The sequence below is a fragment of the Lissotriton helveticus genome, chromosome 1_1 (genome assembly GCF_964261635.1).
Source record: "Lissotriton helveticus chromosome 1_1, aLisHel1.1, whole genome shotgun sequence".
NCBI lineage: Eukaryota > Metazoa > Chordata > Amphibia > Caudata > Salamandridae > Lissotriton > Lissotriton helveticus.
This window is the reverse complement of record NC_136057.1, coordinates 294,147,601-294,162,562: the sequence shown is the minus strand read 5'-3', so window position 1 is coordinate 294,162,562 and position 14,962 is coordinate 294,147,601. Positions and strand designations below refer to the sequence as shown.

Below are 14,962 nucleotides of genomic sequence, written 5' to 3'. Positions count from 1 at the left end.
GCAACCTCAAGGCTTCACATTACGGCACAATATAAAATATATCAAATTAATGTACTAATGTACTTATTGCATAATTTATTTGGAGCCGAGGTTGATCTAGTTCCAATGTAATTATTGAACAATTAGCAAGATAGATAAGGAGAATGCCATAGGAAGATGAGTGACATGACTCAAGTTCGTTCTGATTTTTTTACTTAAAGAGGAGAGGTGTTTGACAGACATTCAATCGGTGTCAGCTGGTGGCCTGTGGAAGTTGTGATGTGTAAATAACTGTATCTATTTGGACAGGGGAATGACTTAGCCTGACTTCTTGTAGGTGAATTCGCATTGGTTCTTCTCCCACCCTGAGAATATGTAAAAAAAGCATGTACAATGCAATGGTCTCGGCATTATTAAAGGTAGAGCTATTGGCATTGCTCATGACATTTTTTTTCTTTTTCTTTTTTAAACATAAATAAATGGTATTGTCATTTACAATGGCAATAGGTGAGCATTAGAAAGTAGTAGAGGGTATTCGCGGACACAGAGCCACACACACACACCCACGCAAACAACAGAGTCGTGCACACACACACAGACAGAGCCGTGCACACACACACAGACAGAGCTGTGCACACACACCCAGACAGAGCCGCGCACACACACACAGAGCCGCGCACACACACACACAGACAGAGCCACACACACACAGAGACAAAGCCACGCACACACACACAGAGACAAAGCCACGCACACACACACACAGACACACACACAGACAAAGCCACACACACACACACAGAGACAAAGCCACGCACACACACACACACAGAGACAAAGCCACACACAGCCAAGCACACACAGAGACAGAGCCACGCCCGCACACACACAGACAGAGCCACGCACGCATACACACACAGACAGAGCCACGCACACACACACACACAGACAGAGCCACGCGCGCACACACAGAGCCACGCGCACACACACAGACAGATCCACGCGCGCACACACAGATAGAGCCACGCGCACACACAGACAGAGCCACGTGCACACACAGACAGAGCCACGCGCACACACAGACAGAGCCACGCGCACACACAGACAGAGCCACGCGCACACACAGACAGAGCCACGCGCACACACAGACAGAGCCACGTGCACACACAGACAGAGCCACGTGCACACACAGACAGAGCCACACGCACACAGACAGAGCGACGCGCACACACACACATACAGAGCCACCCACACAGTCATTCACATAGAGCCACCCACACACACACAGAGCCACCCAGACACACAGCCACCTACACACACACAGAGCCACCCACACATAGAGCCACCTACAAAAAAAGCTACACACACAGACAGACAGAGCCACACACAGACAGAGCCACAGACACACACAGACAGAGCCCAACACACAGAGCCCAACACACACCCACACAGAGTCCAACACACACAGAGTCCAACACACACAGAGTCCAACACACACAGAGTCCAACACACAGAGCCACACACACATAGCCACACACACATAGCCAGACAGAGCCACACACACACAGACAGAGCAGAGGCAAGAAAAATGGCACAATCCGGGTGGCAGAGGCAAGAAAAATGGCACAATCAGGGGAGCAGAGGCAAGAAAAATGGCACAATCAGGGGAGCAGAGGCAAGAAAAATGGCACAATCAGGGGAGCAGAGGCAAGAAAAATGGCACAATCAGGGGAGCAGAGGAAAGAAAAATGGCACACGATAAATGAGCACCATAAATGAACACCAAGAGCACCAAGAGCTGAGATCATATCAAATGTATCTGCAAGAAGAACTGACGACCGGAACTTCCTGGAGCCTGTTTGTTTGTAATACAAAGGTCGCCTGCTCTTCAAACCACAATCGCAATGATTTACTAACCTCAACACACACGAACAGAGCAGCAGTAAGCAAAGGAGCTCCACCTGCAGCCCTGAGACCGCCATCTTCAGTTAAACTGGGCAGAGTGGGACACTCACTCACGGCTGGCACACACAGGGTGGGCTGTAGCACCCACAACCATGGGCAGCTTTAGAGCATGGATTCCACCCCCGTGGAAGGCGCAGAGCACACTGCACGAGAGCCGCTCCCCCCCTTCCGGTTAAAAGTCCCGGGCCGGCATCCGTGCCTAATGCGAAATACCACACATTTACAAGGTGCGTGCTCGCAGCACCGTGCCCGGCTGGCTTTCACGGGCCCCAAACTACCGAGTCCTGGAAGGGGGAGATGGTTGCAGTCTACGGTGCGGCGGGCAGGGTCCAGCAATGCCATCTACACTCAATGGTCACCGGCCCCGAAGTAAACTCTAGGCTGCAAGCAGTGTGCGTGCTCAGTTGCAGGAAGCACTTCCTCCGTCCCCCGCCCGCCCCGCCCGAAACTACCTGCACCCTGAGAGCTCAGCCAGCTTATCGCCAAGGCCATCATATGGCTGAGCCAGGAGCTGCAGCAGAACACCGTCACCGTTAACGAAGAAGAGCGGGGATGCCTCCGAAGTGATGGAGCCTCGTGGGCTCTAAAAAAATGTGGCCCCAATGTTGGAGTCCCCCCTCTGGGGACTCGAAATAAACAAAGTGCCCCCAGAGCCTCAGGTGGAAAGAACGCCAAAAACACGCCCCCGAATCCAAAAGAGACGGGGCTTTAACGGAGTGATGCCTCTCTCCTCCAATTGCTGGCCTCCGTTTAGGAAGCCAGCCAATGGAGGAGAGAGGCGTGTTAAAGCCCCTTTACAGAAACTACTCAAAAACATTAAATCTCTCCCGGAGACTGCGCAAGCGCAGCCTTCGATCCTCGACCTAAACATGAAAAGGACCAGATGGTGCACTTTGCTGCAGAATTTCATACAAATGAAATTCCAGCGGTTTTTAATGGGCAATAATCAATTATTCCAATAATGTTATGGGGTGCCAAGCAATCCTTGCTCTGCACAGGGGTGTTAGATCTCACTGTCCAAAGGAAATGTTTAAAAAATGGTGGTAAAAAAAATTTTTTTTTGCACAGTTTTCTTAAAAAATGTTTTGCTTCTCACAAGCAGTTAATTCCGATCCTAGGCTTTCACATAGCCTATTTTCTTTCCACAATATATGTAGCATCTTTCTTCAAAGCAACATTCTATCCTGTCCTTCCTGATAGAAATCCAGCCTTGTTATGACTTAGGACATATTTGGGAGGGGCATTGTGGGAAAGTCAAGTTCCACAAATCTCACACTCCGTGGCCATAGGCAGCAGGACTAGATAGTGCTACAAGCTCATACAGCAGGGCTACTGCTCAGTAACAAAGATTGTACAGGATCACACAGCAGGCAGGTTATACCATTCTTACACGCCCAGGCCACAGACAGCAGTAATAATAATAGCGTAGGAAGGTTTATTCATATGATGGATGGACTGCCACTGCACAGATCATAGGGCCCGATTCACAGAATGAACTTAAGACTCAATCCTAAACTTACTACTATTTTGGTATTCACAGAATGCACTTACTACTTTTGGCATTCACAGAATTAACTTGCTACTTTTGGTATTCACAGAAGTTAGGATTGTGGCTTAAGACAGACTTAAGACAAAATCCTAACTTAAGACTGACTTAAATCTGTCTTAAGTCTGTCTTAAGACAAATTTAAGACAAAATCCTAACTTATGTGAATACCAAAAGTAGTAAATTCATTCTGTGAATGGCAAAAGTAGTAAGTGCATTCTGTGAATACCAAAATAGTAGTAAGTTTAGGATTGAGTCTTAAATTCATTCTGTGAATCGGGCCCGTGGAATATTAGACATAGCAGTAAGTGCCCTCTGCTACAGTGTAACCAACTTAAGCAATATTCATCAAGAACTCTGCATGAATGATCCTTCTTACATCAGTTTTAGGTTTATTTCAGGATGCAATTGTTTTGTCCAAAACATCAGCGTGCCAGTTTCTGAAAAGACAGTAATTTCACTATGTTACGTTATGTTGTGACGAATTTATGGAGCACACTTACACTCAGGGGGTGTGTTGTCTCCATGGACAGACAGAACAGTACTTCCAAATGAAAAGTGTTGTATAAAGAGTAAAGCATTCAGGTAATTCCTAAAACAAGAATAAGAGCAAATGATTGTAAGAGGCAACAACAGGGAATTTCATTACATGGGAGTCAAAATGAAGTAGGAAAGGCCACCTACAAAAAGCTTTCTGAATGCAAAGTATCATTTGGTTGGATGAGCAGAGGGTTCTAAGCTGACTGTAATAGAATAAACAGCTGACAATAAAGTTGGAAACTATGGGGCAGATTTATGAAGGCCTTGCGCCGCCGGTGCGTCACTTTTTCCCATGTTAAAAATTATGCACCGGCGGCGCAAGGCCTTCATAAATCTGCCCCTATGTGTTATATAAAGGTGAACAATGCACCTCAAACTAGCTTGAACTGTGAAGAGAATTCAGAATGGAGATCGCGAACAGAACCTGGGTGCTAGCGTAGTAATGCGGGAAACTTGATTAAGACTAGCTTGAAGCAGATTTATGAAGGGAAGACTTAATCTCTTGGTAGGTATTGCAACACCTGTTTCTCATTGACCTTCTTCAATAAAAAAGAAAGGATGGGGTGGTTTATTCCCAAGTAAAGAGTACAGGAAAAGGTGACGGCCAACACCTGAGCATCCATTTTCAGAGAAGAATCAAACTTTGTCCCTAAACTTTTAACAGATTCAAAGTGGTTGAGACAAGGGTCAAACTCAGGTGCCCACAAATCACCTGAGTGTATATGTGTTCAATTTTGCCACATCCATGTTCTGGCGGTTGAAAGAGAATTCTGTACAGCCTCAGCAGCAGCTTGGTGACATCAACATATGTGCATAGTTTTATATATGTATAGTTGGAGGCCTTAAGAGTGGATGAGAGCCATGAGTGGTCTATGGGATGCATTGAACTAGTACGGGGATAGCGTGGAGCCTTGAAGGATACCACGTCTTTTTCCAAAACGATGAAAAAGGTTCAAGCACCACTTTTTGCGTTCTCTCAGCTAAAAAGGAAGTAACCTGGTCTGCTCCCATGCCAACAATGCCAGCCTTGCGCAGTTCATTCAGGAGAAGAAACTTTCAACAGTGTCAAATGCCGCAAGGAGATCTAATAGTTTTAGTGCATTGGAACTGTGGACATCAACAGCCAAGTTCAGGTCATCTAGAATCGCTCAGGCAACAATTTTTTTTAAAGTTCAAATTATTTTATTGCATAAGAAACATACAATCAGATGATATTGCGATACAAGTGCATGGTATGCTTTCCCTACAAACATTTCAAATAAAGGCTATACGGTTCCAATTTATGTGATATTCGGCCTCATACATCCACAACTGTAGCGGTACTATGAAATGTAAGAAATTACTATGAGACAATGAAGAGTCCAGCATCGCTTATAAGCTCAGCCTGTGGATGGTATCTAACATCGTAGAAAGTGAGTAGAAGCAGGTGTGAAAAGAATTGTACGTACCATAGCATCCCAACCCTGTAGAGCAGTGTTTCCCAAACTGGGGTCCACGGACCACCATGGGACAGTGAGACATTCCCAGGGGGTCCGTAGGCAGCAGTTTTAAAAGCATAGCAACGTTTCTTGTATGATTAGCAGCTTTCGAGCAACAATAAAGTGTAAAGATTATGCCAGTGATTAATGTACCTGCTGGAGAGAGATTAGTATTTTGTCAAGTGGCAGCTTTGACTTAACTAAAGTAGCACAGAAGGTTAATATTCCTACTGCAAAGAACATGTAACTTGCATTTTAAAAAGCAGTATTTTATGTGCATGGGTCCGTGGGTTACTGCTTTTATTACAGAGATTCTTTTGTTACTGTGCACTTCATAAGTGACAATCTTAATCTAGCAGAGAGACCTATAAACTGTCATCAAAGAGCTGCTTGCAAACTGGCTTATGGTGGCTCTAATAGGGTCGTACAGGATGTGATGTACGAGATATGCATCATGGGAAATGTCGTTTATTTGCATAACAAAATGTTTTCATTGGCTGCTGTGAGTAGCAAATAAACAGAAAGAGAAGCGTAATCAGAAACCTCCAGGCCTGTAATAGAATTATCTTTTACTGTGGTCCTCTTTACAGTTCCTGGATAGTCCATGGTTTGTGTTAGTGCGCATGCGCTCTCTTTCACTGCCCTGTGCTTCCTTCCACATAGTCAATTGCTCAGTACGCTCTATTGGCATGCACATAATCTGCTTTCACTGTGTTTCTCCTTACAGCTCATGGACAGTCCATGGTTTGAGTTAGCAAGCATGCTCTTTCACTGCCCCCAATGCTTTTTTCTACATCCTCTGTAGACAGTTGGCTGTGTCGGCGAGCACATAATCTGTTTTCACGTGTTTCTTCTTACAGGTCATGGACAGCTCCATGCCTCTTATCGGAGAGCACATCGAGGAAGACCGGCAGCTGGTGGCCGACTTGGTGATCAACAAAATGACGCAAGTGTTGGCTGGTGGGACATCCGTCCCCACTACACTGATGCCTGTGGTGAGTATCGGCGATAAGAAGAGAGCCCAGCTTTAGAACATGGCAGTGTTCAGATGTGTGGCTGTGGAAATGCAGCATGGATAAGCATGAGATATATCTTTGTAGAACATCAATGGGCAACTGATTCCTAAAATGGGCTAGAAAAAAGGCTGTCCTCGTTTTTTTGCCTTTCATCGTGTATGTCTGCTGTTTAAGTGTAGCGCCACCCTAAGGGGGTCTCTACATTGGTAGTAGTAGGCAAACACTCGACGCTGTAGCCTGGCATTGGACTAGCCACCAATCATGTGCCATAATCTATTAAGAAGAAGATTGATAAATCCCCAATACTTCTTGATCAGGGACAGCTGAAGATCTGAGAAAGAACTCGCTGAAACTTGCAAAGTGTGCATTCTACCCGGCGTCTTCATGTAGTGTAGTTAGCAGGCTAGTGGTTGTGGGTGGAGCTTAGGGGGTGGACAGGAAGAGGAGGGAACCGACGAGGAAGGGGCAGTTAGAGTAGGGACAGGAGGCAGGCAGGGAGCATGCTAATAAAGCTCCATTGATAGTACATATCTGTGTCTGTGATTATTGTAGCGGGATGCTACAACTGGCGACGAGGGTGGGATCCAGTCAAACCCACTGCCTGCAGAAAGTCTAGAGAGACACCCTGTCCCCGGCAGCATCAAGAAAAGAAAACGCTGCCGAGAAGTGCGAGCCGCTGATGCCCCAGGAGAAGAGGCCAGCCGCAGGCAACCTGCGCCCCCCCCTCAGGAGAGAGCTGTGAGGGGCTGCGCATCCGAGCGCTGAAAGGCTCAAAGAAAGAAGAAGCGGAGCGCGCCGACACGCGACCCCGCCAGAAGCGCGAGCATCAACAGTGCAGAGATCGGGAGCCTACTCCGACCCTGCTGTGTGCCTCAAAGTGAAGGAAAAGTGCCCCCAGCGTCGAGTACGACGTCTGTCACGACCGACCAGCGAGAGTGACCAAGCGCCGGAAAGCCCGAGCCTGAGATCCCGCCGTCGGTGAAATCCTCACGCTTGATGCGTGTAAGTCGGCAGGCCGCCGCGAAGAAAAAGCGGGAAAGTGCAGAGCGAGGCGGGAGCCCACCCCAACCTCACCTGGTTGCTGTGGTGGCCAAAGAACAGTGTTGGCTGGAGCGCGCTGCCCTGTGACTGCTGGCCGGTGAGTCTGGAGTGCCTGAGCTGAGAGAGAAAGCCTCGTGTACCGGTACTGGCGGCGGCCATCTTAGAGTCAGGCGCTCGTCAAGACAGACCCCTTGATTTTCAACGGGCGGCCATTTTGAAGTCAGGCACCAAGGAAAAGCAATAAGCATTGGTACCCAAGACAAACAAGCATTGGCAAGGAAACAAGCATTGGTACCCGAAAGCAAACAAGCATTGGTACCCGAAAGCAAACAAGCATTGGCGAGACCAAGTGAGTGTGACAAAGACACAAACAAACACTGCAAAGATGTCCGATGATGATAGAAATCAGCCGCCACCGGCAGATGCCAAGCCTAAGGTTCGAGGTGGGTCGCACCTGCGAGCGCCTGAACCCCTAAAAGTGACCACTGGGGGAACCATGGGTCCCAAATGGCAAGAATGGCTCGAAGAATTCGAGGATTATATCGAAGGATCAGAAGTGACTGAGGATAAAAAGAAGTTGATTGCCCTGCGTAACTTGGCGGGGCGGGAGATAGTCAAAATAATCAAAGACCTTCCTGACGCTGAGTCGGACACCTATGACAAAGTGCGTGACGCATTAAACAAGAGATTCCTTCACAAAAAGAATGTCGACTATGAACGCCATACATTTCACTCGGCTCGTCAAGGGAAAGAGGAACCAATGAGCGCTTTCATGATGCGACTGAGAAGACTAGCTAAGCATTGTGCATTTGATAATTTCTCGACAGATACCGCGATTAAGTCACAAATAATTGATGGATGTCACTCCGACCAATTGAGGAGAAGACTATTGAGAAAGGAACACAGCCTTGATGATATAGAGGAGATGACACGAATATTTGATCAAGCAGAAGAATATGCAGCAGACATCGAAACGGGACACAAAGGAAGTCGCGAACAAGTGCGACGCGTGCACGCCAAAAATGAAAGTCGAAGACGCTCGAGTGACAAACACTGGAGATCACGTCCGTCATCACGTCGAGAGCAATCAGGACATCAGCGGCGAGAACCGTGGAAGAAGGAAGGGAGATCAGAGAACGTGAGGAAGTGTTTCCGTTGTGGGTACGATTACCCCCATGTAGACAGCTGTCCTGCCATGGGCCAAAGATGTCGGAAGTGTGGTCGAACTAATCACTTTGAAGCGATGTGTGGGGAATACAACAAGGAGAGAAGAAATGGTGCCACAAAAACAGCTCAGCCCGACTCACGAAGAGGTACCCCGAGAACGTCCCGATCTGGCACTCGAAGACATCATGCCAGAGCTGTCCAAGACCAAGCTGAACGGTCTTCTGGGTCATCACACTCCAGCCGAGAGTCACGTCGGTCCAGGTGGGAACGGAGATCACCATCCCAGGAATCGAGACCGTCATCCAGAGACTCAACTTACACCATTGAATATCTAAACTTAGCCGTAGATCAAGACCACCTTAAGACATATCCCAGACTGGATATCAAAGTTGGCAATCATGACACGCAATTTGTACTGGACTCAGGTGCATCTCTGAACTATATTCCAGTCACCGAATATGAAAGAATGAAGCCACGTCCTCCACTGACCTTTGCACCAGTCAGAGTCTTTACATGGATGGCTAAGAAGCCACTCCCCTGCCTCGGGAAGTTTTCAACGACCCTCCAACATGAGGACACAACTATCCCAGCAGTAATCCACGTCATTAAGAGCCCGGAAGCGGACTGTCTACTGAGCCTCCCGACAGCTGAACGCCTTCATCTAGTGGAAATCCTTTTCAAGGTCAGCGGAAATCAAGATGTGACCCGCCAGTTTCCCAGACTATTCCAAGGACTAGGCAAGCTAAAGAACTGTCAAGTACGATTACACATTAATGAACAAATCAGACCTGTCGCTCAACACCCTCGACGGGTACCATTTCACCTCCAAACCGCTGTAGAAGAAGAACTCCAGGACTTGCTAGCTGCTGACATCATCGAGCGCACCGAGGGTCCAACACCATGGGTGTCCCCAGTAGTTATTGTTCCCAAAAAGGGCACGGCCAACAAAGTCAGACTCTGTGTGGATATGCGCCTGCCCAACACTGCAATTGAAAGAGAGCGACACCCGGGGCCGCACTTGAGTGATATGATTTCGGCCCTGAATGGAGCGAAAATATTTTCCAAGTTGGATTTAAACAAGGGGTACCACCAGTTAGAATTGGAGGCAAAGTCGAGATATATCACCACATTTGCAACCCACCTGGGGTTGTTCAGATACAAGAGACTAAGCTTTGGGGTTTCCTCTGCAGCCGAAATATTCCAGGAAGCCATTCGGCAGGTCATTCAGAATATTCCCAATGCCTTCAACTACAGCGACGACATCCTTGTCTATGGCTCAGATCTGCGAGAACATGATATCGCACTCAATCGTGTTTGCCACGCACTACTAGAAGCAAACCTGACCCTCAACAAAGAGAAGTGCGAATACCATCAGGACACACTAAAGTTCTTTGGTCATATCTTCTCAGGCGCTGGCATGAAACCTGACCCCGACAAGATTGGGACTCTGAACAACACCAAGAGCCCCCAAGACGTCAGTGAGCTCAGGTCGTTTCTCGGCATGGCCAGTTACTGTGCTCGCTACATCAGGGACTACGCAACCATCAGCCATCCCCTTCGCCTGTTGACCAAACAAGGCCAGCCGTTTGAGTGGACTCCCCAATGTGAAAAATCCTTCAAGGAAATCAAGAAGGCGGTAGCATCTGCGGATCACTTCTCCTATTTCAACCCAAAGAGAAAAACGGAAATTACTGTGGACGCCAGCCCCGTTGGTCTTGGTGCAATCTTGGCACAGTATGACAACGACTCAGACCCACGTCGGATAATTGCATATGCGAGTCGTAGCTTGACCGACCCGGAGCGGGCATACTCGCAGCCTGAAAAAGAAAGTCTTGCCGTAGTGTGGGCATGTGAACATTTTCATGTCTTCATATATGGAAAACATTTCACTTTAATTACGGATCACCAGGCTCTTGTTACCATTTACGGAAATATATGTATCAAAAAGAGAGGGAGGGACCAAGGAGCTTATAAAGGTCCAGTGTCCATGCTCCCAAAATCAATATTTAAACAACAAAGAGGACAAAGTTCCTATGCCAGGGTGCAAAAAGTCACCCATGCATCGTGGTGCAAAAAGTCACCCATACTTAAAAAATTGGAAGAAAAAGAAAGGAAAAAGAGAAAGGGGGATTCCTAGGTATAAAAGACCCAAAATTATGAGAGGGAAAGACATTGTGTTTCCTCTGTTGCCCTCACACACCCCGAAGAGTGTCATGCTTCATCATCGGGCGTTTGCTCCTCGTAGGGCCGGCGCTGCAATTCCCTACGGGTCCCCCGAAGGGTCACTTTATCGGAGATCTTTTAGAGGAATGCCGGATGATGCATGCGGGTGTGCGGGTAATGAGTCAAGAGGAGGGTAAAGAAAAATCGTGCCAGTGTGATAGATTGAAATTAAAACAAGGGTAAACATGCAGCGATATGTTTAAAAGTATACCCTTGGCAGTCAATACTGCTAAAAATTATTGACCCAAGAGGCCTATTATGCCTAGGTGTCAATTGCCAAGGTCAACATGTTTCGCGCTTCCGTTGCCCATAGGTCGTTAGCGCTTCGTCAGGACCATAAAGAATATGTAAAGTGCACGTGATTTAGTGAGTATAAAAATTACCCTCTTATCTCAATCAGGGTGGAGTAGAGCCTGTGTACCCTTATCATGGTCACAGCTAATAGGTGGAGGCCACTCCTGAATGAAGCCCTCTTATCTCAATCAGGGTGGAGTAGAGCCTGTGTACCCTTATCATGGTCACAGCTAATAGGTGGAGGCCACTCCTGAATGAAGCACGTATGCCAGAGATACGAGTCTCGAAGTTCTGTGCATTTTCTAGAAGATGGAACAATTGTTGGTCCTTTGATTTGGAACTGCTCTTAGTTTCTTGGTTTACTGCTTCCCCTCATTGTTTTTAGATCCATGCTCGTGAGACATGATTTAATGTTGTCAGAGATGGGCTCACTTGCAGTGTCCAGACCAGAAGGAAGTTGGGATGTGAGCGTGGTCCCCCGTTCTTTTGCGCAATGCATGTTGGGTGGAGGGTGATGGGTGTCTTCTAGAGAGGGACTTACTAGTGAGTCTCATGCTCTAGGGCCGGTGTTGTGTAATATCAGGTATCCTAAGCTTTGGGGTTTCCTCTGCAGCCGAAATATTCCAGGAAGCCATTCGGCAGGTCATTCAGAATATTCCCAATGCCTTCAACTACAGCGACGACATCCTTGTCTATGGCTCAGATCTGCGAGAACATGATATCGCACTCAATCGTGTTTGCCACGCACTACTAGAAGCAAACCTGACCCTCAACAAAGAGAAGTGCGAATTCCATCAGGACACACTAAAGTTCTTTGGTCATATCTTCTCAGGCGCTGGCATGAAACCTGACCCCGACAAGATTGGGACTCTGAACAACACCAAGAGCCCCCAAGACGTCAGTGAGCTCAGGTCGTTTCTCGGCATGGCCAGTTACTGTGCTCGCTACATCAGGGACTACGCAACCATCAGCCATCCCCTTCGCCTGTTGACCAAACAAGGCCAGCCGTTTGAGTGGACTCCCCAATGTGAAAAATCCTTCAAGGAAATCAAGAAGGCGGTAGCATCTGCGGATCACTTATCCTATTTCAACCCAAAGAGAAAAACGGAAATTACTGTGGACGCCAGCCCCGTTGGTCTTGGTGCAATCTTGGCACAGTATGACAACGACTCAGACCCACGTCGGATAATTGCATATGCGAGTCGTAGCTTGACCGACCCGGAGCGGGCATACTCGCAGCCTGAAAAAGAAAGTCTTGCCGTAGTGTGGGCATGTGAACATTTTCATGTCTTCATATATGGAAAACATTTCACTTTAATTACGGATCACCAGGCTCTTGTTACCATTTACGGAAACCCACGATCCAAGATGCCCCCAAGAATCGAAAGGTGGGGTTTACGACTACAGGAGTACACATTCACCATCATCCACAAGCCAGGGAAGTCAGAAAACCCAGCTGACTATATGTCCAGACACCCGGCCACATCTTCAGTCTCTAAATCGTCCATTGCGGAAGAGTACATACACTTTGTGACCGATCAGGCTCTTCCCCCCGCTATCCCAATGGACACCATCAGAGAAAGCACAGCACAAGACATCATCCTGCAGAAGGTCTTGCGCAGGATTCGACATAACAGATGGAGGCATGATTCTCAGGATGCAGAGACTGATCCGGTCCTTAAACAAGAAATGCAAGCCTTCCGGCATGTGTGCAGTGAGCTGTCAGCCACCACGGATGGCATAATACTGCGAGACCAGAGAATCGTGATTCCCACTCAACTGAGACCAGGAGTGGTTGCCCTTGCCCATGAAGGACATAGGGGTATTGTGTCAACCAAGCGCGCATTGAGAGAACGAGTGTGGTTTCCGTATCTCGACCAAATGGTTGAAGCTACCTTGAAGGACTGTCATCTTTGTCAACTCACGAGCAAAAGTGATCCTCCAGCACCCCTAAACATGACCCCTCTACCACCTGGAGTGTGGCAAGAAATTGCCATTGATTTCTATGGACCCTTGGCATCGGGCAAGTATGTGCTGGCCATCATCGATGAACACTCTAGGTACCCCATTGCACGTTTTGTGTCATCTACAAATGCCGTAAGCACTCTCAAGGTATTAGACGAAGTCTTTGCGGCCTGGGGCGTTCCCTCCACGGTTAAGACAGACAACGGACCTCCATTTAATGGAAATGACTTTGCAGCATTTGCGAAACACCTGGATTTCCATCATCGTAAAATTACACCCCTCTGGCCACAGGCCAATGGAACAATTGAAAGATTCATGGCCACGCTCAAAAAGACTTTTCAACATGCGACGGCGGAAGGGAAAGATTTACAAGTCGCCCTTAACGAGGTCCTCCGAGCTTACCGGACAACTCCTCACGCTACCACAGGAAAATGCCCGGCAACACTCATGCTGGGGCGTCCTATGAGGAATCGCATCCCAACGTGGGATGGGGCATTACGACCACCATTGTCACCCACTCAAGATCATCAAGAAATGATGAAGACAGACCAGCGCCGAAAAGACAAAATGAAGTCATATGCAGATCACAGGAGAAGGGCGAGATCACTCTCGTTACATGAAGGAGATCGGGTGCTTGTCAAGCAAGAACAACAGAAAAAGACCGACTGCCTATTCAAGGACGAACCGTTACTGGTTACGAAAAGGAAAGGAACCATGGTGACTGCTGAATCAGAACAGAGACGAATCACGAGAAATATCTCGCATTTCAAGAAATTGCCACACAATGCCACTGAGACCTCAATGAGTGAAATGGACACTCCCGGTTCGGAAGAACCACCTTCAGTCAGTCGTGAGAACACTCGTCCAATCAATGAAACAAGGAGTGATACCAATCTGGAAATGAGGTCACCACGACCTCATCGTGACATACGTCCACCCAAAAGACTTATTGAAGAAATGGACTAGAAAGTCAGTATGTTGTTTGTTTTGTTACAAAGGGGGGAGATGTAGTGAAGTTAGCAGGCTAGTGGTTGTGGGTGGAGCTTAGGGGGTGGACAGGAAGAGGAGGGAACCGACGAGGAAGGGGCGGTTAGAGTAGGGACAGGAGACAGGTAGGGAGCATGCTAATAAAGCTCCATTGATAGTACATATCTGTGTCTGTGATTATTGTAGCGGGATGCTACATTCAGAAGGATATTTGGGCCCCGGGCAAGATATATTTTGGGGTCTCCTTGCGGGAGCAGCTTCGAAGTTTGGTACACATTTGCAGCTAATTCAGGCCCCCATGATGCCAAACTAGATTGAATTAAACTTTCAGAAATGGGGTAGCACAAAAACAGCAGAAATATGTCTTGCTGAGTGTCCCGAAAATCGTTAGGATGACACTAGGTAAAGAGAGAGTTAGGAATAGGCAGTGAGCGGGGGAGTGGATGATGTAAAGAAACAGACAAAGGTGAGCGAAAGAGTGAGAGAAGTTAATTTTCAAAGGTGCACCATGGAAGGGAGAGGGGGCTATGGACAATTGCCCACTTTCCCCATCCCTTAGGACATTTCTCATTACCACCTCTGCATGCAGGTCACCGTTGGTCCATTCAAAATGGTGTCAACATTTCGAAAAGAGTTACTGTCAGAAAAACAAAGTTAAGATGCAAATTTACCTTTGGCTGAAATACCAGGACAGCAGACTTCACGATAAATAACACTATGTAAAATACACATGTGGGTTATATTAACGCGTTTCAGTTAAA

The 14,962-nt window shown here is 47.5% G+C and overlaps 1 protein-coding gene across 1 annotated transcript in view; it reads left to right on the top strand.

Moving 5' to 3' along the window:
• The window catches only part of SYN3 (synapsin III), a 1,149,796-nt gene that overhangs the window by 1,124,107 nt on the left and 10,727 nt on the right, over positions 1–14,962 (top strand). Inside the window, exon 11 of the mRNA XM_078653521.1 lies at positions 6,369–6,503. Coding sequence (XP_078509647.1) covers positions 6,369–6,503 — 135 coding nt within the window. The remainder of the gene's footprint in view (positions 1–6,368; positions 6,504–14,962) is intronic.